This window comes from Lissotriton vulgaris, chromosome 3_2 (assembly GCF_964263255.1).
Source record: "Lissotriton vulgaris chromosome 3_2, aLisVul1.2, whole genome shotgun sequence".
Lineage (NCBI taxonomy): Eukaryota > Metazoa > Chordata > Amphibia > Caudata > Salamandridae > Lissotriton > Lissotriton vulgaris.
Genome location: NC_141690.1, coordinates 162,288,515 through 162,312,977, shown reverse-complemented (window position 1 = coordinate 162,312,977; position 24,463 = coordinate 162,288,515). Strand labels below are relative to the sequence as shown.

General features: G+C 43.3%; 1 protein-coding gene across 2 annotated transcripts in view; it reads left to right on the top strand.

Moving 5' to 3' along the window:
- ACOX3 (acyl-CoA oxidase 3, pristanoyl) overlaps positions 1-24,463 on the top strand; it is a 474,351-nt gene that overhangs the window by 203,517 nt on the left and 246,371 nt on the right. For both annotated transcript variants that reach the window (XM_086964140.1, XM_086964139.1), the window contains exon 7: positions 19,629-19,717. In XM_086964140.1, coding sequence (XP_086820266.1) covers positions 19,629-19,717 — 89 coding nt within the window. The remainder of the gene's footprint in view (positions 1-19,628; positions 19,718-24,463) is intronic.

The window sequence follows — 24,463 nt, the reverse complement described above, 5'->3', positions numbered from 1 at the left end:
GAACATCAACCTGCAAGATCTGACTGCTCTCTGAGATAACATCCTACCCCCCCCCCCACCGAACATGTTGGATGTCCACGACCTTACAACCCACTATACCCACTCAATGCCTACTGTACTAGACTCTGTTGCACCACTAGAGCTTAAAAGAATGTTCTCTAAACTCTCCAAACCTTGGTTTACTGATAGTCTTAATTCCGAAAGAAGACTTGCAGAAAGGCTGTGGCGGTCCTATCCCTCCCATGAGCATCTCTACCACTTGAGATCCCTGAGAAGCATATATAATAAACGTATCAGATGCTCACAGGCCACCTTTTTCAGAACTAAACTAGACCAAGCAACAACAGTCCAAAAAACTGTTTGAACTCATCAAGTCCCAAGCTAATAGTCATCTTAACTCCGCCTCACTGGGTCAAGGGACATTGCCTAATTGTGAAGAATTTGCAGATTTCTTCACAGATAAGACTATTAAGATTGAAAATGAATTACGCTCTGCCCATGACCATCTGTCATTCAGTCTACTGATCTCTCTCCGTCCACCAGGCTTGGATGTCACTGACCCTGCGCAACCCTATCTCCCCAAAAACAATGCATCCTGTAGACAGTTCTAAACCCTGGATAAATGCAATATACGCAAAATGCTGTCGACGCTGAAACCTTCCAATCATTTCAGCGACCCTCTGCCATTGAATCTTTTCCCGGAAGTCAGATCCTCCTTACTAACATTGTGGACTACGATCATCAATGCATCACGTCGGCAAGGTGCTATTACGGATTGCTTAAAATCGGGTCAAGTAACCCTGATTCTAAAGAAACCAACTGCTGATACCACAGACCTTCTTAACTTTTGCCCAATCTCCAACATCCCCACCTTGGCAAAGCTCCTGGAGAAATGTGTGCTCGCCCAACTCTATAACCTCATTTCCAACTCCTAGACCAATGCCAATCTGGTTTCTGCCCGGGCCATATCACTTAGTTGGCGCTAACGCACATTGTCGATGATGCACTAAGACGACTGGACCATAATGAGTGGTGCCTACTGATCCTTCTTGACCTTTCATCAGCATTTGATACTGTCTAACACTATAACCTAATTAACTTCCTGGAACACAGGATAGGGCTGCCTGGGCCCGTACTTAACTGGTTCTCTTCGTTCCTCCTGAACAGATCCCAAAGCTTCAAGGTGAACCAATCCCTGTCCCATCCTGCACCAGTTACGCTGGGGGTTCCCCTAGGTTCAGCACTCTCTCCCACGCTCTTTAACTCGTTCATGGAGCCTCGAACAGAAATTCTGAAATCATCCAGCATTCACTATCACATGTATGCAGACAATACTCAACTACACCTGAAGATCGCCTCCCCGGAGGAAATTCAGTCCCTCAACTCAGTCCCTCAACTCAGCTTACTGCTCTTAACTGTAAACCTCACCGCATGGACTCTGCATCCTCGCTGGGTATTACATTAGAAAAAAGTCTGAACATGCAAAAGCACATTAGTTCCATCACCAAAGGAGCGAACTTCCAACTCGGCATCCTAAGGAAGCTCAAATGGAAGCTCAAACTCTTTCTCCCTGCTCATGACCTAAAGGTTCCAATTCAAGCATTAGTGATCGCAAAGCTGGACTATGGCAGCGCAATTTTTTGCGGTTTGCCCAGAGTGAAACTGCTCCTCTTAGGGTGGCCCTCAATTCTGCTGCTATGCTCTTAACTGGCACTAAAAAATACAACCACGTCTCTCTGGCCCTGAATTGGCTTCCATATGAAACTCTGATACAGTTAAACATTGTATGCATGGCACACAAAGCCATCCACTCCAAGACCCCACTGTACCTAGTTCAGAAACTGGAGCTCTCCTGTGGTTCAAGAGCATCCAGAAGCACCAGCACCTTATGACTAATACCACAAAAATTCAAGAAATAAAGGGCTATAATTGAGCCTTCTCCGGTATGTTATGTTATTTTAAAGTATTTGTAAGGTATGGCTCAGAGGATCTGGAACTCCCTTCCCTCCGAAGTCAGGGTGATCCCTTCCACTGTCCTCTTCAAAATAGAAGTCATAGGGCTCTTGATGAAGAAATTTCTGCCTCAGTCTGGCTTCCCCATTTTATTCGGGGCCATAGCCGCTGATTTGTAGCCCAGCTGCCTGGCTCACAAGAATGTTGGACTTTTTAAGATTGTGTGTACTTTTCGCTATGTTGATTCTGTTTGTTTGCCTGTACCCTTCTTGCTGTATAAACTGTAAAGCGCTCTGATACCCTTGGTTGCCATGTTCGCGCTATATAAAACTTTCTATATATATATATATATATATATATATATATATATATATATATATATATATATATATATATATATATATATGTATATATATTAGATATTTTGCACAACTATATTTTTGACATCAACATTTTTGTTTCAATATTTTTGTACTTACCTGTTTAAGTATAGGGGGTCGATATTTTTTTCTTCTATATTTTTTACAACAATATTCTGTCAGTGAACCATCAATTCCACAAGATAGATAAGAACCATATGTATATATATTCGTTTTATAGCCTTAGGCTATACTGGCCATTAAAGACCCGTTCCTGCATTAATGCCTTTAACAAGGAAGCGGGCCTTTAATGGCCAGCATAGCCTTAAACGTAGGCTATTAGGCTATTAAAACACTGCCCCAGCAACACACTCTCTGAAAAGTGAGGGAGAAGGGCCCCAGAGGTCTCTCTACAATTTACACGTTTAGGTGCAGTGACTGCTCAAGCTACGCACTGTGCACATACACATTGCTCGTCTCCCATACTATCACCAAATGTAAATGAAGACAAAGATAAAATATGAGGTGTTTGTTTACCTGAAATATTTATGGATATCGGGCTTTCCTAAGAAGAAATTTCCACCACAAGTGGCAGGAGAAACGTAAGTACCTGATCCCGAAACTGGTCTGCTTTTGAGCTCATGGGCTCTATTCATTGTTTTTCCTTTCAATTAATATTCAGCTTTGTGGAAAAAAAATAATAAAGCCCCTTCCCAGCTGGTCCTTTTTAAACATTAAAGTGGGTGGAATAAAAACGATATGTTTTTTTCTTGCTGCTTTCTGTTTGTGGCCTTTCTAGTCTCCTTTAGAGTTGCCCCCTTTCCGAGAAAAAATGCTGTCTGTTTGTTGTAGTTTCAAGAGTCTACAAAGACCTGGACATGAAACTTAATAGGACTTTAAAAAAAACACAGAAAAGTATTTTTTCCTTTGTTTAATTATGAGTCAGGGATCATTAACACAGCCCTACAACACTTTTATAAGTGCTTTATGTATATAATTGCTGTCTGATGTGCGAGCCGAAAGCATGGGGCCTTTAACAAGGGACCGGGCTTTTAATGGTAGGTATAGCACTGCTACGGCAGGCTATTGGAACATTGGAATGTGGAGCACTCCATTGCAGACAACGGAGTGCTCCATGCTTCTACGGGCCGATAAAGGCCAGCAGAGCAACATTCCAATGTGGTTTAAAGAAAGGCCTCTCAGAGCCTTAGGGGATTTCAATCCTCTCGGGCTCCGAGAGGCCTTTGTTTAATTTGTTAGAACATTCTGCCCTCTAATGGCAGAATGTTCAAATAGCCTTATAGCCTTATAGCCCTTTGTAGCTGGGATATACCAGCTATTAAAGTCCTGTTCCCTTGTTAAAGTCTGTCACCTTCGGCTCGGGCCTTTAACGCTGGAGCAGGCCTTTAATAGCTGGTATAGCCCGCGGGCTATAAGGCTATATTAGAAAATTCCGTCTCATGAGGGCAGAATGTTCGAATTAGTAAAACAAAGGCCTTGCGCAGCCCGTGGGGAATTACGACAGGGTTGAATTCCCCTCAGGCTAACAAGGTCTTCGTTCACAGCTGTTGTTGTGAAAGACAAACATTGGAATGTTGGGAGCTCCTGGCTTCTTCCAGCCATTAGAAGCCTGTTGTAACCTCCCACTGGTATAGCCCTCCCCGGGTTTCCCCCCCTCCTTCCCCTCCCTGGTTGGTACCTCCTTGTAACGTCACTGAAGGTGGCATTAGAACGTTCGCTGAGAGAACTCAGTGTCTCACCCAGTGCCTTCAGCTGGGGATGTGCCTTTCTCATTCTAATAAGAAGAAAACAATAAAGAAGTATTTCAACTTACCCCCTTTGTGTAGTGTCACATTACTACAAAGCCTTTAGCTACCCATTGTCTTCAATGGAGTGCTCAACAGTCCAATACCATATTTAAAAAATATGTATATGAAGAATACTGAGATAATGAGATAATGAAGCATGGGCTTTCTCTCTGGGAATGTTTCCTTGAAACAATATGTAATTAATAGACATTTCAACTCAACTGTGCTAATATACAAGTGTAGGAAATTACGATCTCTGGTGTGATTCCCCCCCCCAACGTTTGCCCTATCTCTTTTGCTACCATTAGAACTATATGCACATAACCTCTTCTGGACGTGAGTAAACTAACTATGATCGCCTTTTAAACATTAGGTTAGTTCCAAACATATCCTTCCAATCACCCAGACGGGGTTTAGGCCCGGAACCAACACCACATGTAATCTTCTAGCTTTAAACCTCCTCGTCGAAAGAGCAAAGGAAAGGTCAACAAAATTGTACACCTGTTTCGTAGATCTAAAGGCGGCGTTCGACACTGTCCCAAGGGAGATCCTATGGCAAAAGATGGCCAATTGGGGCACTCCTCCGAACTTGTTACGAGCAATAATAGAATTATACTCATCCACCTGGGTCAAGATCAAATTAGGCCCTGGAGATAGAACAACAAAAAAAATCCCCACCCTAATCGGCCTGAAGCAGGGATGCGTATTAGCCCCAACCCTTTTCAATATCTTCACCGCCGACCTTGATAAGCGCATCGCGGAGACACAAACTGACCCGCCAAAGCTAGCTCAATACAAAATAAGGAGCTTACAGTATGCCGACGACATAGTTCTCTGCAGCCAGACCCCTTTGGGTCTTCAACGCTCCATCACAAAATTGCATGAATACATCTCTGCGAATCGCCTGCAAATTAACTATAATAAAACAAAGATAGTCTGCTTCTCATCCCGGCAAGGACGACAACCCTTCAAATGGCACATCGCGGGTAACACCATAGAGTCAAGTAACTCTTACAAGTACCTGGGGGTAGTGGTCGACTCAAGCTGGTCATTAAAAACTCACCAACTGCATAGAAAAGCGCAGTCCAATAAACTACGGTTTGCTCTAATGTTACTGAAAACAAAATTGAAATGCCCCTCCAACCTTTACCTCTTGAAAGTGATTGAGGCAAAGTTTCTACCCTCCCTCACGTACGGTTCAGAGCTATTCAGAGGCAAAGACGCAAACTTCTTGAACTTACAACAGTCAAATCTGTTCAAATACATCTTTTACATACCAAGGTCTGTATCACAAGCGCAAGTACGCCTGGAATTTGGGCTTTCAAATCAGCATCAAGTCAGGCAGGCCGGGATACTAAAAATGTGCTGGAAATTAAGGGCAGCAAGTGAGGACACGCTGATGGGCCATTGTTGGTGCGAAATTAACAACCGAACAAATGCAAAAAACGTATGGAAAACATCTTTGGAAGACGCACTGACACAACTTAATATGCGAGAGGCATGGAATACAAACCACCCCTTTATGGCCTTCAAAAAAAATAGCCAACAGTACAGCAAAACAAAAATCCATGATTGTTGACAAAGCCGCCCTCGCAAAGAAAAAACATGGCTGGATGGTGCTAGCCACGTATGAGAGAAGTGCCCCACAACCATACCTAGTCAACTATATAACACCGTCCACACAACAAATGCTCCTTCGCATACGTCTGGGCACCTACACCACAAAGGACCAGACCCCAGCATGGAAGCAAACATGGCAAACATCGCTATGCAGACTGTGTGGCCGTTCGGAAGAAACACTGACTCACATCCTGTGCATCTGTCCATCATTGGCTAGTTTGAGACGTTACTACCTATTACAAATATTTCGTTTTTATCAAATCAGAACATGCAGGCCTGCCGTCATGCTAGCACTGAACAGTTTCCAGTTGCAAACGGCCTGTAGGGCCTCCAAATTCTTACAGAAGGCGAGCCTCCTAATCCAGAAGACTGAAAAAAAAATGGTGCGGACCAAGTCCGAATGATTGATATGTTAGGTGAGGCTCAGGCCGCAGTCGATGTAACACTGTTTTTAAAAAAAAGAGAACTTGTTTTTTAAAGAGTGTAAATGCATTTTAACCAAGGCTAGTTCGTATAGTGTTTTGTACTCAATCTTGTAAAGGTTTTAATTAACCATATGCAATAAATATTTACTTACTTACTTACTTACTTACTGCCTTTTAAACATGGTTAAATTGCTTTAGCCAAGACTGACATATTTAACTTGACTACAAGTCTACATTATATGATGAAGGTAGAAAATGCACCCATGGACTGGAAGTAAAATGCTATCTGTGGACTGCTGTACCTATAGTGTCATCCGCAGAGTGGGCAGAAAGCGAAGGGCGAAACAGACAGTCTTTTAACAGGCAAGGCCTAGGAGAGACACGATCGAGTCATGACTACGAAAGTGTCATTTTAGGAGAGTAAAAAATGTTTGTTTGTACCACATAGTCGGTGTCCAGTGACAACCTTTTACGGGTGGGCACAAAAAATATGTTAAGAACTGAAGTCAAGATTGTCTTTCTTCCTCCTCCCTATATTCTGTGGTGTTTTCTGTTACCCACACTCATCGTTTTTATTGCAAAAAGTCGTTTACGTGGGCTATACTAAAATTCCTATTTTGTATGATTGTTTATTACCAGAGCAATGTAATATCAGTAAGTGCCACTAGATGGTGGTCTAGCTTGCAGTTACATGTGCATCACATTAAATTCTAAAGAACTAAAGCATCATTTCAATGTTATTTTGACGAGGTCTTAAATGGTTCTCATCTGGATCCAGCTGTGGCATTACAATGGCTATTATATTTTGTTATAATGATTAAGTAGCTGTACAAGAACGTTTGTTTAATGAAGCGTGCACGTTAATGTGAGCAAGTAGTTCTTTTTCCGCATCCAAACGTGAGCTCCTGTTCGAATTGTTTTAATGTGTGCTGGAGCAGGGAGCAGCATTTCCTGCTCTGATTATAGTTTGGCAAATATTTTACTTGGTTACACATAAAACAATTCTACATACAATCTGCCACACATGTAATACTTTTAGTCTTTTAGTCTCATTATCAATTAAACGGTTAAGCAAGATGTTAATAGAGCTAAAAGTATTGAATTGATTGCCGTACAAAGAAATCGAAGGTCCGATAGATTTTGCCCTGAAAATCAAAGCAATTACGTGTCTGCGCCATATATCGGCTGCATAATATTTTAGTCTCTAATCAGAAGAACTTTACTTTTGAGGTTCTGCTTTTGTTTGCCCCAAGCTTGTGTCAGCTCTCAGCAAGTGTTTTCTTTAAAGTGCTCCAATCTTTGCCCATTAGGTTTCCTGCTTTCAAGCTAGAGTCCGCATTGCCGATTAAGCCTTTTTTTAAGTGTCTCCATTTTATTCGATTTAAGACATTTTCCAGTGAAATTAAATGAAGAGTACAGTTATCATAATGCATAAGAGGCTCCCATTTCATGCGGAAATGTCTCTGCTACTTAGCTGGTCCTAGATAATTACTAGAAAATGTTTGCTTTTTGGCAATAGTTTTGAATTAGAAGCAGGTTCCTAGGGTCTCTTATGCTAGTCAGCAACTCAGTAATAGTTTAGTAATAGTTTAGTAATCTAAACTATATATCTGGCTGCTTGGTAAATAGCAGGGATTGTGTATTGTTTGACCAGCAGCCATGCAAATAGCAAATAAACGTTATTATTTACCCAACCTGTTTCTAAATAGCAGACAGCATGTACTGTTTGGACACATAGCAAAGAAACTTCAACATTCGAATAGCCAACAGCTAAATAGCAAAGGTATGTGTTGGCCATTCAAATAGTAAGTAATCTTCATTATTTCCACTTTTCTTGGCTTTATATTTTCAGATTATTATTTGAGGTAGGTTATAAATGATGTGCTGTTTGGCCGGGGGTCTTGCAAATCTCAAAGACCATTCACTGTTTGATAAACAGAAGACCATTTGGGGGACGACCTTGTAAATGGCAAGCAAACTTCTTCATCTACCCGGATGTCAGCTAAATAGCAGAAATGATGTACTGTTTAGCCAGAAGCCGTGCAAGTAGCCTATAAGCATCATTATTTTATTCAGCTGCTGGTTAAATAGTAGACACTACTATTTGAATAACAGTCATCTAAACAGCAAAGAAACTTCCTTTTTACCCAGCTCCAGACTATGTAGCAGACACTATATACAATGTGGCCAATGTCTGTGCAAGTAGCACAGAAACTTCATTCTTCACTTATTATTAGCAGCCTGTATGCACAGTTTGTTCAGTAGCTGTGCCAATAGTATAGAAGCGTCACTATTTACTCAGCTGCTGTCTAAATAGTTGAAATTATATAGTATTATGCCTAGCGCACATTTCAACACAATTACTACCACGTAGAACTGCAAGCAAAGAGTGAGCATGATTGGCACCCATGTCTTTTCGCAAGTTACTCCTAAAACTGTCTTATATGCAATTTGCCCCCAAACAGCCCTAACTCATAGTCATAGGTCTAATGGTCGAAATAACCATCAAAGAGGATGCTTGAATGTTTCCAAATTAATCTGGAAGACATGGTATAGAATATATACCAACAGTCAAGAAAAAACCCTGAGAGACCAATTATGGCCAATGGTCACAATGATCAGATCCTTTGCAAGACGAGCTAAAGCTATATATGTATCTAAAGCTTTACACTCTTTATAACTTACAAAGTCACAGAAATGCCCCAGAACCAGATACAGCATTACCAAAACACTCCATGTTATCCATGTTAGCACGGCATCTTTTTTTGTAGCCCAATTGTTTATGTAACAAATCATTGCATTCTGGTATTTGTAATTCTGAGTAAGTTCTATTTAAAATAAAACGCACTAAACTCCTGAAGCAATGATTTGTAAAAGCAGAGGCCATAACTGGAAATTGATGTCTAGGCACATAGTGCCATCTGTTGATTGGAGACATAGGATACAGGTAATATTTTTAAAATAGAAGCAGGTGCCATGGGCATCTTATTCTAGTCACCAACTCAGAATCATTGAGAGATTTCATTCCAATCTCTTACCAGAAGGAAGAACAAGTATATATCTTTGAAAAATTAGAATCAATGTGCCTAGCAAATGTTAGTCAGATTTTTTCAAGATGCTTTCATGGAAACGTTAAGTAAATATTACCTAAATACCTGTGAGATTGATAATGGCATTTTCATTCAGTCTAATTCCTTTAAAAAGCAGTCTCAAGGACAGTAGATAGAGCACATGTCCAGCATATCTGATTTTTCAAACATGTGATTCTTATAAGGCATCCTTTCTGCATTTTCTTTACAGATCTGTTGGCACAGTTGAGTTTCCCTTCTTTGGCTATTGGTTAGCGTTATAAATAACCATCTTTTGTGTGGTATTTCCTTAGATGTGTTCCTTCTTGTAATTAACCTGTTTTTGTTGGCCATAGGACCAGGTACTTTATCCCCGCTAAGCAGAGATAAAGTGCTTGTGATCTCCCTTTTAAACAAGATAAACTTGCTATATACATAATTTGCACATAAACTACCACATGTACCAAGGGCATGTAAATGAAATGCTACTAGTGGGCTGCAGCACTCACTGTGCCACCTTCTGAGCATGTCTCTAGGCCTTTCCCTGCTGTATGGTATGCAGTTTTAAACTGACATATCAACCTGGCAAAATACATCTTTTGCCAGGCCTAAACCTTCCTTTGTGCTACTTATATGTCACCTCAAAGGTAGGCCCTAAATACCCATAAAGCAGGGTGCATGGTATTTATAACGTAGGATATTTATGTGCAAAACCTTCAAAGTCTTTTTTCACTATGGCAAGGTAGGCTCTCCTATAGGAAGCTGTTGGGTTACACTATAGCAACATATACTGCTTAGTTTCCATTAGGGAGCTGCTAGAAAGATGATTTAATGACTCATTTAATAAAAAATTAAAGTCCAAGGTAATCGGCAACTCAGATTTTATATTACTATTTTGGAAATAGAACTTTTATTATTATAGTTATAATTCCAAATTACAACTATATAGTATTATAGTTGTAATCTCCCTGCCTAAACTAATAGGCTGTCCTTACAGTGTCCAGATGTCACCTGACCCCTAATGGCTTCCCTTTGGTGAGGTGTGTATTGATCCTAGACGGTAGGCAAAGGGCCCTGGGAGTGGGTAGGGGGACTCCTCCTTGACAGGATTGCCAGCCGGCTGTTCCCCGCCCCTTCCTGATCTTCAAAGGATGCCTACCTTGTCAGTGGCAAATGAAGCTCACACCTAGGCCTACTTCCACATTGCCTCGCTAATCAGGTTTGCACGAAACCCAGTGGGGGTAGAGGAACTGACCAGAAGTGGTTTAGGGGTTGTGCTAAGGGTTATTCCATTCCCACAGGCTGGCTTTGGGCATAAATGTAGACCCCACAGACCTCTCCACCGAACACTCCCAGTCCTGAACACCTAGATAGGAGACTGAGCCTGCTTGCCTTTAACCCAGGGCCCCAGAAGTGACTCCAAGGGTCAGTTGGCTGACCTTATGTTTGAGGTATAGGTACACAACAAGTTTCCAGAAGCCCACTGCCTGGCTGACCAGTTCCTATTAGCTCTGGACCCTGTTTCTGGCCTCTGTTGGAATGAGTCCTAACCCCTAGGTGGGTCCCTTCCGGTCTTGGGCGCTTGGATTGGTGGTAGATTGTTCTACTCCTGCCTAACCCTGAAAGATGGAACTTAGAAACTTTTCTGCAAATTTCTGCGGGGGACCAGGCCTACCTGCAAGCCAATCTGCAGTTCTTCTCCATGGCAAAATCAGTTCAGCAGGACCTCCCAGCGACGGTATTTGATCTTCTGGAGCCCTCTTAAAGTACATCCTGTAGCCTTGACTGCTGAGAAAATCTGAGCTTCAGATTAACTTCCACGTCCAATGGTAGAAATCGTCAGTGGGCCTGATATTGAGCAGCACTACATCGACGGCGGCCTCCTCAGCGTGAAAGCATGACTTTTCTGGATTGGAGTGCTTCCAGCCTGCGTCTACAGCTTCACCGAGACCTCATCCAGTGTCTCCCCATTGCCGACGAACCCATTTTCAGATACAGACTAGTGCTTTGCCCTACAGCATTTCTTCTAGGTGTGAAGGTATCTCTTTGACTGGGACTAAAGCGGTCCTTACATCCTACACATGCTCCATTGAAGTTGGGTATTTTCTGGTTTGTGTTTTCACTTCATTACTGTTCAATTGCTGCATAAATACTTTACACATTGGCGCTAAGTTACGCCTAACTGCTTTGTGCCGAACTACCAGTGGATTAAGCACAGGTTTATTTAGTGGTGTAGTAAGGAAAGTCCACACGTAGTAGGGGTCAAGAACATTTATTAAGTTCTATTTAACATAGGGGCTCCCAGCTTGACGGGGTTTGTCACAACATCTCAACATTCTATTGCTGCCTTCAGGTGACAACACGGGCCATACCAAGTGGGAAGGAGGCATGGGGGGAACAGAAAGGAGAGGAAGGAACCAAGGGATAAGTTACAACACATCATCCTCCCTAGGGAGACCACAGTAGGTTGGGGGATTGGGGCCAGGAATCAGCAGGTGAGTAGGAGCGAGGTGGGGAAAGGGAGAGAACGAAAGAGAGAGAGAGAGATTGAGAGTAAGGGAAAAACAGGTGAGAGCAGGTCTGGGTGGAAACAACATATGCGTAATGAAACACAACCCAAAACATTGAGTCTTGCACAGAAGACTCTTTCCCAGGTTCAACACCTAGGTTAACCTGATAGGAGAAGCCCAGAGCCTCTACCAATGATGGCAGAGTTACCCCATATTCATGTTATACTGTCTATGCCAGGACGGGGTGGTTCTTCTCCTGTGACTCTCTCTTCTCTTCCCCATTTCCTGCCAACTGTCAACTGACTCTGAAACCCCCTCACCCTCCTGGTTCTTTCTAATGGTAACGGGGACTACCTGTTCTTGACTCCACATCTTCCCGTCCTCCATGACCACCACATTACTCTTAACCTCCTTTATTTTCCCTGGGGCAAAGAATCGGTCCTCACCTTTCCCAACCCTGTCCGGTTTCCTGATATACACCATCTGTCCCTCTTTGAGGTTCTTCTCTTTCACACCCCACTTCCTGTCATACCAATCTTTGTATTTGCTTTGCTTGTCTTCAATTTTCTTTCTCATTTCCTCCTGATCTACTTCCACATGACCATTTTTCCCCATCCAATTCGGGGACAGCTTTGATCCGGCTTTTCTTTTTCTCAACAGCTCGAAAGGTGAGTGTCCTGTGATTGAGTTGGGGGTGGTATGATAGGCCCAAAGAGTTTCCATGATGGCGTCCTCCACGTTTTTTCCCGACCTGCTGGCCAGATTGATACACTCCTTCAGCAAGCAGTTGGCCCTTTCCACCTTGCCGTTCGCTTTAGGACAATACAATGGTGTACAGATATGGGTTAGCGAGCAGTCTTTAAGAAACTCTTTCATCTCCTCCGAGATGAGTTGCACTCCGTTATCTGTTATCAACGTTGATGGAATTCCCTCTTTTGTAAACACCTCTTTCAAGAATCTTATCAATGACTTTGTATTGATATTAACTACCACCTTGTGAGTTATCCAGTTTGAGTAATAGTCAATCATCACTAACAGGTACCAGTCTTGTGAGCCCCTTCCACGAATGGGGCCCGTAATGTCGAAGCCCAGCTTTTGCCAAGGTGCCATAGGTACTTCTACCGGAATCAAAGGAGAATGTTTTGTTACTTTAGATTTGTCGCTTAAGCTACACGCATAGCAATCTCGAACCTTTTCCTCCATTTCTCGATCCATTTCTGAGAACCAGTAATCTGCTCTTAACCTTGACTTACATAGACTTCTGCCCAAATGACCTTCATGGGCCAAGGAGATCACTTGATTCCTCACTCCCTCGGGAGGAACTAGTTTTCCAGATTTCATAACGAAGTTTGCCTCCACAGAGAGATCTTCTCTTACATTCCAGTACGGTTGGATATCGGTATCCAGTTCCTTGCACCTCTTGGGCCATCCTGACACTATATACTTCTTTACCCTCTTCAAGGTATCGTCCTTTTCCATTTCTTTCTCCCATTCTTCTTTTGCCACTGCTGCTACGCCTATTTCCAGAATTGTGTCATCTTCCTTTTCCTCCTCCGTATCACAGCGGATGGGCGCCCTTGAAAGGAAATCCGCCACTCTGTTTTGTTGGCCTGGTATGTATACTGCTCTGAAATTAAATCCTTGCAGGCCCAACACCCACTTCGCTATGCGCGGAGTCATTTCCTCCATGTTTTTCTTTGTGAACAAAGGTACCAATGGCTTGTGGTCCGTATGCACCTCAAATTGTACTCCCCACACGTAGTACTTGAAATGCTTGATTGCCCAAATACCACATTCAGTTTGATTTTAAAATGTTCCTCCAATTTCATTAACGTATATTCGTACACATTGGTCCCTTCTACCTATTCTTTTTCATCATCTACCTGTCTGCCAGTTATGTCCTCAAACACTTTCCTGCCATGAATTCCCAAATTATGTAGTAATATGTGTTGCTTTCTCACATTGTTATAGTTGCCTCCCCCTATAGCTATGAGGTATGACTTGAATATGCCTTCCCATCTTTTCCATGGAATGTCCGGCTCACCCAGATCATTTAAGAAAGGTGGAGGCTGGCTCATTCCTGCACCTGCCATGGCCATAAAACTGTATTCCCTCCTAAAACACAAACAACTTTAATTAACAATTACAATATGACACCGCTAAATTTGCCCTCACTATTTAAAATTTCCTTTTAACTTTATTTCCTTCTTGTGCAGGGTTAATTCTAAAATACCTGTTTTTCCCCCTTTAATGAGGTGAAGATTACTTCCTTTTATACCCTTTCTCACAGTACATTTGAATTATAAACACAAATACTAGAGATTCCACACGAGTCCTCTTTCTGTATCACTCGACACTCCTCATTGAACCAATTACTAGCAGTGTGAAATGTCCAGGGCGGGAACTTCCTGTGAGGAACGTCGAGGCCTCATCAGAGTGAGACAGATCGGCATGCAGTCCGCCTTCGTTTTGTCCCTCACGCGAGTCTGTCACATCCAACGCCGTACATCCACTCCACACGAGCAACGAAAGGAAAGCGAACGGCTACCTCAGGAAATTCATGCTCGTCACAAAGAACGATGGAACGCCTCACAATCTCGATCCCCACTCTGCTCCGCCGAGCAAGCTCCTAGAACACGCCTCTGCTCTCCTTCCGCCCCCTGATCTTGCCTTTGACTTCCCGAAATCCTGCCGCTCACTCGCACCTCGTCCGAATGCGGATTGCCACTCATCCAGCGATTGTCACCGATGTCGGGCCTTCACCCCCGCTCTGCACCGGCTCACCTTCCAACGGGGGTACTTCACACTGTTCTAGCTGCGACCAGCCGTCCTTCCAAATTGGGATATGACCGGTGATCAACTTCTTCTAACTCCGATTCTTACCAATCCGAACTGAAGGGGAGTGGCTCAACTTGCGGGTAAGTCATCAATTCATTTCCCTTTTTCAATCAATCAATCAATCATAATACTTGTATAGCGCGCTACTCACCCGGAAGGGTCTCAAGGCAATTGGGGGAAGGGGGTTGCTACTGCTCGAACAGCCAGGTCTTGAGCTGTCTCCTGAAGGCGAGGTGGTCCTGGGTCAGCCGAAGGTGGATGGGGAGGGAGTTCCATGTCTTGGCCGCCAGGTAGGAGAAGGATCTGCCTCCGGCGGTGGCTCTTCGGATGCGTGGTACGGTGGCGAGGGCGAGGCTAGCGGATCGTAGCTGGCGGGTGGGCGTGTGGAAGGTCAGGCGGTCGTTAAGGTACTTGGGGCCCAGGTTGTGGAGAGACTTGTGTGCGTGGGTGAGGAGCCTGAACGTGATCCTCTTGTTGACGGGGAGCCAGTGCAGGTGCCTCAGGTGGCCGGAGATGTGGCTGCGTCGAGGGATGTCCAGGATGAGTCGGGCGGAGGCGTTCTGGATGCGTTGTAGTCTTTTCTGTAGCTTGGCTGTGGTTCCGGCGTAGAGGGTGTTTCCGTAGTCCAGCCGGCTGGTGACGAGGGCCTGGGTGACCGTCTTCCTGGTTTCGATCGGGATCCATCGGAAGATCTTGCGAAGCATGCGGAGGGTGTGAAAGCATGAAGAGGAGACAGCGTTGACTTGTCTGGTCATCGAGAGGGAGGAGTCCAGGATGAAGCCCAGGTTGCGTGCGTGGTCTGTCGGCTTGGGGGCGGTGCCCAGGGCTGGGGGCCACCAGGAGTTGTCCCAGGCGGTGGGTGATGGCCCAAGGATGAGGGCTTCCGTCTTGTCTGAGTTCAGTTTCAAGCGACTGTTCTTCATCCACTCGGTGACGTCTTTCATCCCTTCGTGGAGGCTGGTTCTGGCAGTGTCGGCGTCTCTGGTGAGGGAGAGGATCAGCTGGGTGTCGTCGGCGTAGGAGATGATGTTGAGGTTGTGTTGGCGTGCGATGGCTGCGAGAGGTCTCATGTAGACGTTGAAGAGGAGGGGGCTGTGTGATGATCCTTGCGGGACGCCGCAGATGACTTCGGTGGCCTCGGAACGAAACGGGAGAGGCGGACTCTCTGTGTTCTTCCAGCGAGGAACGAGATGATCCACTTCAATGCCTTCTCTTGGATGCCGGTGTTGCTGAGGCGTTGGACTAGGGTGCGGTGGCAGACAGTGTCGACCGCGGCGGAGAGGTCCAGGAGGATGAGTGCTGCTGTTTCCCCGTTGTCGAGAAGGGCTTGGATGTCGTCGGTGGCTGCGATGAGGGCGTCTCAGTGCTGTGGTTGGCTCTGAAACCGGACTGCGAGGGGTCGAGGGATCCATTCGTCTCGAGGAAGGCGGCAAGCTGTCTGTTGGCGATCTTCTCGATGACTTTGGCAGGAAAAGGGAGGAGCGAGATGGGGCGGAAGTTCTTGAGGTCGGTGGAGTCCGCTGTTGGTTTCTTCAGTAGGGCGCTGAGCTCGGCATGCTTCCAGCTCTCCGGGAAGGTGGCGGTGTCGAAGGAGGTGTTGAAGGAGGTTTTTCCGTCCAAGCTCATACCACTCCAGGGGAGAGACACCTCGCTGACCCTGGCTCAGCTCCGTTACCTCCGTCGCCAAAAGTGTAGTAAGTAAAGTCCACACGTAGTAGGGTTCAAGAACATTTATTAAGTTCTATTTAACATAGGTGCTCCCAACTTGACGGGGTTTGTCACAACATCTCAACTTTCTATTGCTGCCTTCAGGTGACAGCACGGGCCATACCAGGTGGGAAGGAGGCATGGGGGGAACAGAAAGGAGAGGAAGGAACCAAGGGATAAGTTACAACAAGTGGCATGGGTGGTTCACCCTGAGAAGGATTGAGATTAATATTTGAGGTAGGTTGTCACCTCCCCTTAACTAATACTCCAATTTCTTACAGTTACCTTCTTGTTAAACACTTCATAGTGCTGATTTCATGCTGCCTGTACTCTACTACTAAGCCAACAAGTATATTATGGCACGTTTAAATTAATGGGCCAAAAGTATTCTGATGGCTTGGGAGTGCTATAACATCCTACACTGTCAGGTATTCTGACTATCCCTGTGTTCCCCTATTACTTGTTCACTGGAAGTGTACCATTCTTTTGCTGTTCTGTTTTAGCAGAGCTCTGATGTCTCAAGACATCTAAATGGTACCCAATCTGTGAGATTCCTTCATGGACCATCAAATGAGGCTGTACAGTGGCAGGTCTTACTATCCGTAGACTGTTGTTACATGGGCACAAGATGTTTAACCTGTATTGCTGTGAGTGGATTGACTATTGGTTGTCCAGTGCCCCAGGCAGTGGTCTCTTGCCTTTGCCATGTATGGAAGTGCAAGCTTTCCTAGTCCATGGAAAACATGATAGCCTGCAAATACCGCTTCCTAAGCTCACTTTCCTGAAACCAGTTGTAGTGGTTGAATGAGGCAAAAGCATCCAACGCATTCCTTTTGTTACATTAGTTTTCCTCCCGCTCTACTGAAACCAAGTTATTCCCTTCTTTCTATGTTCCTACTGGTCTAAGAGGCAACGGAACAGATGGGAGGGTTGTTTGGCCTGGAGTCAGCAAAACATTTTTAATCAGTTCTTAATGATCTGACCAGTGAATCTTGCCTTCAGAATCCAGGGAAAGGTGGGCATGAAAAGGCAGAAAAGCTTCTCCAGAATTGTAGAATTTTATTTTAGAAGTCTTATTTAGTGCTTCATGCCACTTATAAGGCCACAAAGCACTTATAGGTTGTCAAGTAAAACCTTTTCTGTGCATGGTTGATATTGTGTGGCATATGTGGAAAGTACTGGGTATCATGCATGAGGCTTGGATATTTGCTCATATCATTTCACAGCAAACTTATAGTGGTGCATAAGGTAAAGTACAGAGTTTTATTATAGACAGAGTTGCCCTTTCAGACACATGCCATTTTCTTGATAGTTGTTCTTGGCTGGTAGGTTGTAGGTTGTGTGCATAAAAAACAAGGGAACCCAAATAAAATCGGTCCGGGACCGTGGGAACTATCTTTTTATAAGAGACAGTGGTCCCTGGGACAGTGACGAATGTATATACAATGAATATAGCCCTACTCAGTACTATATTTAAGCCAGTATCCAGCCGGATAAAGGCAATTTTAAATTGCAAAATAGTTGAAAATAGAACAAAATTGTGAGTCAAATAACAGTGGGATACAAGCATGTATCCATGAACCCACATATAAAACAAACAAACAAAATAAAAAGGCTCAGGCAGTTTGTGGTTGTTTCTATAAAGTAATCACTGTGTATATGGTTGACAACTATTTTGATGATGTTTCGATCCTTATCTCGCTGGATTGGTGTCTACAACCACACGCCGCGAAGAACTACATTCGAAGCCCATTGCGTGCCGTCCTGTGAAACTTTCAGCATTGCTCTCTTACTGAGGCTGCCACATCCTTATCACCACGCACCGTTTTTATGCCATATCTTCTTTCATCAAGACGCCGATCCCGCTTGATGTTATTTCCTCAAATGATAGAATTGGTTCTTCCAGGGTCAATGGGCATCGCCTGCAATCCTGATATGCTCCCTTCAGCCCTCACCCATAGGGCTACACTGCAGTAATTTATAGGCAAATGTTTTCAGGCCCTTTATCTGATAGTCCTGATGATGATCCAATATCCTACAGTTAAGGATCGAAACATCGTCGACATAGTTGTCAACCTTATACACAGTGATTCTCGTATTTAATATTGTGCAAAGGTGCCCTCTCCATATTTGTTGTTTCACAATTTATGTATTACTTTATAGAAACAACCACAAACTGCCTGAGCCTTTTTACTTTGTTTGTTTATTTTATATGTGGGTTCATGGATACAGTTGTATCCCACTGTTATTTGACTCGCAATTTTGTTCTATTTTCAATTATTTTGCATATTAAAATTGCTTTTATCCGGCTGGATACTCGTTTAAATATAGTACTGACTGAGGCTATATTCATTGTATATACATTCTTCACTGTCCCAGGGACCATTGTCTCTTATAAAAAGGTAGGTTGTAGGTTTGCAGACTGTCCTGTATGAAAAGTATTTGGTATTTGTGGCAGGTTCAGAGGAGTGCTCCTGTGTGTTACATATATCTTGAAGGAGTGCCACATGAATGGGATATGGCAGAAAATTGCATGATAGACTTGTGAATACATATCATTGTTCTCCACTCTGACCAATGTATGATCATCGTCTTTGTGGGATCTACAAGGGAAATCCCTCCAGCTTGATCTACACCATGCAACAGATCAGGTGCTTTAATGTAGATATAGAACAGTAGAAAGTGGTGATGTTTGACCTACAATGCCCTCCCCAGACGTACACAGAAGGTGAGAAGTTAGCCAATGACATTGCTTACATATCTCACAGTCACCTGATTCATTGCTCCCAAGCTGTACCCCACATTACCTTCCTCAGATAGCTTGTCTGCTCTACCCTGACAATGAAATGCGAGGAAGGGCTGTACCTGACCCATTTTATAAAGCAACAGTAGTGTGGACCCCATGATCTCATTAGCAAACAAGTTCACCCATTACTATTGGGCCAAGTAGCCCCCGTCTGCACTATGCTCATCCGAATGGGGACTGAAAATGGGACATCTTCCAATCAGACTGACATCTTCCTCAATTTGCAGTGGAGTCCTTTTTTTATACCCATATCTAGGCGCCGAGTAGGAGTGGGTTGAATATTTTAAATTGAAGGCACTGCTGTTGCACATTATTCAATTCTGTTGGAATGCTGTACTTCTGCAACTCTGTAAAGCACCTTAAAAATGATTGTGTAAATAGATGTTTTTTTTATTTCATATACCTACTAGAGATTTATTCTTCCATTACTTGTATTAGATGAAAAAAAACTTGAATTAATTGGTATGTGCATTTGGCACCTTTTGCAATTATTTTGCACACATTTAGTTTTACATTGTTTTTGGTTGTTCATAGATCAGAGATCCAAAAACACTTCTGTCCATGCCAGGTGTGATGGTTGGAGACATGGGCAAGAAACTTGGTCTGAATGGTATTGATAATGGGTAAGTTAACACCTTTGAGTGTAAAATGTAGGTGTGCAACATTTTAAAGATATAATTCCAATGCTTTTCCAACAGTATGTTTATGAGTTTATACCTTTAGACATATCTGTAAATGTGGGCTGGATAGATGGCAAATTATTTACCCAGTAGTTACTAAAGTCCATACCTGATCCACACAACACAAACATCACCGCCATTGACATGGCCAGTGCTTTTTACTTTTGAGAACACAGAACTCTGTCCTGTGACACTAGGTTTATGACTCTATAGATAACATGTAAATATCAAAACAGCTAAAAGATATCCATGGAAAAACATCTTTGAAATCTATTCATGCATGTAGAACAGCATCCTCTTTTCAAATGCTTAATTTTTCTCTGTGTAAATGAAAGTGATTACGTTATCCAACGCCCTCTTACAAACATAGTCCTAGTTTACAATATTGCCAGGGTTATTTACTGGTAATCATCATTACACCTAGTCATCCTTCCTCGTCCCAGTACTTACTTCAGTGAGTGAATGTGTCTCATTTATCCTTTCGATCACTCAGTATGCCTTCGTCAGGAGTTTACGGAAGAGTCAGAAATAAAAAGAATACATCGCACTCAGAGCAGAACACAGATAGCCATCCTTCAAGTCTACAGCCAACAGGCGTGATGGGCAGAAAGGAAAGTGGAAAAACGTATTCCACTTTACAGAGGAATAGAAAGAAACCAGAATGGAACTGTTGCTTATGCAAACATTGTCTTCACAAGAATTCCTGACCCAAAATATAACTCAGAACTAAGCATGGGCAAATTTGCGGATTTGCGAATTCGCGATCCGCAAAATTCGCTAATTTGTGCGAATTTGCGAGTTTTTGTTTTTTTGCGTGTTCGCGGGGTTTTTTGCGTGTTTGCAGGGTTTTTTGCGTGTTCGCTGGGCTTTTTGCATCTTCGCGAGCCGCTTGCATAGCGAAGTTACCCATGCTGTAGTTTATGGGAGAGGGAGAGAGAGATAGATAGATAGATAGATAGGTAGAAAGAGAGAGAAAGAGAGGGAAAGAGTGAGGGAGAGAGAGAACGAGAGAAAGAAAGAGAGGCCGTATCTCTGAAGGGCCAGATTCCTGAGCTGCCCCTACAGAACATACAGCTTTTTATTTTTAGCAAAATGCATATGAAAATTGTGCTGTAAAGGTCTCTTTTAGTTTAACCCCTCCTGACAACTCAAAATGGGTGTATTTGCCATCCTCTCCCTTCTTCCTGTTTTTTATATCTGTAAGTGCTTCTTGATGAGGTTTAATTCCTTGGACAGGTGCCTCGTTGCCTACTTGTAACTATTCTCTGACCCTGCTTCAAGGGTCAGAGCAGGGTCAGAGAATAGTTGCAAGTAGGCAACGAGGCGCCAGCAGGTGTCCAAGTTGAAGTTAATTTGTTTGCAACCCTTTTGTAAAAGGTTACAAAGAAATTAGGTTCAACTTTTGCACCTGCTGCTGTAACCCTTGCTTGGCTGAAAATTCGTCCCCGCTGATTCGCGGATTTTACCGCGATTTCGTGAGATTCGCGGATTGCGAAATCGCGGAAAATCCGCAAATTCGCCCGCGAAACGGATTTTACGCCCACCCTTACTCAGAACCCTAAGCTATTTTTAGCCTATAATGTAAAAATGAATGTAGAATTGGAAGCCCAGGTGTCAGCTCTGCAGATACCTACAAGGATACCCCAGCCCATTCTGCCCAAGAAGCTGTCATCCCTCCTGTAGGATATGGTGTAACTGCACCTGGGAGCTCTTTGTCAAAATCTTGATATGGTAAAGAAATTAAAGATACATCTCCCATAGTCTGCTGTTCTCTTTAGGTACCTTTTTTAATATCTCACAACTTCCAGGAGATGAATTAAAGGGTCCATATCTGTGGATGAGCTTGCCTCAAAGGAAGGGATAATGCTTTCCTGATTTCTGGGGAAGGCTTTATATACCCTGGGCAGAAAGTTTGGACTTAAAAAAGAACACTCAGACCCTCAAAAATCTTTAAGAAGGAGTGCACCCAGTTCCCAACAATCTCATTGCCACAGTTTGTGCTACTAGAAAAACACTCTGACAATAAGACTTTTTACAGAAAGCTTCTTCAAGCGTTCAAAAGAAAAATAAATGCTAAAACTAATTGTAATAAGCAGATTTAATCTTTTATCTTAATAGTTTGAATCTTCTAAAAAGCTTTGTAATCAGTGGCCCATTTGAATAAGGGTCATTCAGGGGGAATATAAATGCTCTATAGAAGACCATTGCAATTTAAGTGTGACTAAAGAGAAATTCTTGTTGAACGAATTGAAGAATATCCTGTAGTTTGCTAGAGGACATTCTTCTCCTGTGTACTGAAGACAGATCTTTAGACCTACACTAATTACCAAAAGAAGCCCAATGATGACAAAATGCCTTATTTGTGGAACAACTTCTCAAGGTCTGTAGAGAACTAGAAACAGAACAGGAAAGATTCTTACTCCAGAAACCCTCTCTCTCTCCTCCTCCAACTTGACAGTCTTAGCCAGCCGAGGGTGGCAAAAGACAGAAGAGGGTGAGTCAGGGGAGACAGAGACAAAAGAACGATGCATTCCTGATTTACGGCTAGATTCTGATGGGGCGGAAAATAAGATCTTCTTGTCTGGAGCACTATAATTATTTCTGCTGACTTCCTCTGGACTCTTGTCAATACTCTCGGAATTAAAGGAATGGGTGGGAAGGCCTAAAGAAGGCCCCTCGCCATGGACTGAGAATTATTCAGAATCCTCAACGGTTTTGTAAATCCTTCCACCTGCTCCTAGTTTATTCAAGCTTGCAATACCCATGTAATTCTTTAGCTGAGTTTTTCGAGTACAAAATGAACCAAATTGATCTGAAATGTACCACTGCTACAGGTTAGTCTGCTGAGGTGCTTAACTATAATGGCCGCCTTCCCCCGAAACAATGCCTGCAGTTTAGAAAAGCTTGCACCCTTCTCTCTTGAGCAGACTCAAAAGATACTAGGAAAACCAAATCTGGCTCACTTTTGGGTCTCTGTCCTTCATGGATTTCAACCTCACTTGCGCTCCAGTTGTCATCTGCTGTTCAAGCACTGTTTAATCTATCCGTGGACATGGGAAGTATTTCTGGCGCTTGAAAAGAGGTGGTACCTATACAGAAAAAGGCCAACGTTGATCCCAGCAATCTAGCAAACTTCCGCCCCATCTTGCTGCTTCTGCTCCTGGGCAAATCAATCGAAGGTATAATAAATACTCAACTCTCAGCCTATCTTGAGGATAATAATATCTTGGACCCATCGCACTCTGGGTTCAGCTCCTCTTATAGTACTGAGACTGCCTTGGTTGTGGTTACTGATTGTATAAGACTCTCGCTGGAAAAAGGCATTCCATCTATGCTGGTGCTATTGGATCTATATGCTGTCTTTAATACTGTGTCCTACTCTAGGTTGATTCAAAGGCTGTATGAGGTTGGCATTTTTGGCACTACATTGAATTAGTTTCAAGATTTCTTAAAAAAACAGAACTCAGACTATCTCTTAGGACACTTTTAAGGATCACAGCATACTGATTGACAAGGGGGTACTGCAGGGCCCCTGTCTAAGCCCCACTCTGTTTAACATTATGTAGCCCCTCTGACTGCTAATTCATGAGCGTGTAGTAGTTATAGATGGTTACAACCTGCCAAGCAAGTCAGATAGTTGATGAGCTATGTATGTATGTGTGTGTGTTTGTGCAGTGCAAATCTAGTGAAAAGAAATCAGAGTGCTGTGCAGGGTAAAATGCAAAGACACTGTCAACAATCTCTAAAAGGTGCCATTTCATTTATTTCCTAAAATACAGAGGGGTTGAGGGTGGTCCTATTGGATACAGATATGTTGTCCTGGATGCATAGATGGAAAAGGCCTATTGCCTTGTTTTTTTCTTTCTTGCACATCTTTGTCTCCAGTCTGATGATGTCCTAGCTGCAGGCGTGCTAAGAGGCACCAGAGATGTTGAGCATATTAGCCAGCTAGGGAGAGGTGCTGATCATGACAGCTTTGTTAATGATGCAGCTGTGTTTTTTACGATAATGTCGCAAGTGAGCCAGTCGAACTCTATCAGTTTGGGAGCGATCATTTAAAAAAAGTTGTTAATTGTTTTTTCAATCCTTTTTTTGTTGTTTTTTTTCCACAAACTTAATACAAACAACTCTCATGTTTGCATACACCGTTTTTGTTAAGAGTATTCCAACAGCATCACATACGACATAGTTACGCATTGCATTTCTGGTTATTTTTTTGTCTATTGTCCACTCATTTGACTCGTCACATTGTAGGCTGCAGGTCAGATTTCTTTAGGACATGGATGAGACTTGCTAAGGCATGTGAGAATCCCTTAGACGTGGCTTTGCTGAGACTGAGAGGCCATGCAGTTGAGTTTTGTCACCAAATAGATGCTAGAGTATAAGACTGTTGTAAATAATGTAGTGTAGTTCCTAGTTTCCCACTAGGCCCTGCGCATTGGAATAACATAAACAGTAGTATCGACGTGGAACTGCTTATATTCCAGGCCTCCACTGACTATGCTAAACTTAATTGGGTTGTGTTACCAACTAGCTCAGAGGTCACTGGAAACTTTCTTCTCTGCATAGGAAGTGATCAGCTTCCTTGGCACAGACAAGAAGGGATTCAGCTTTCCAACAACCGTGCAACATGACAACTTTGCTCCTCATATCAAGAGTCGATCTCTAGGGTCGTGTGAACAATAGACA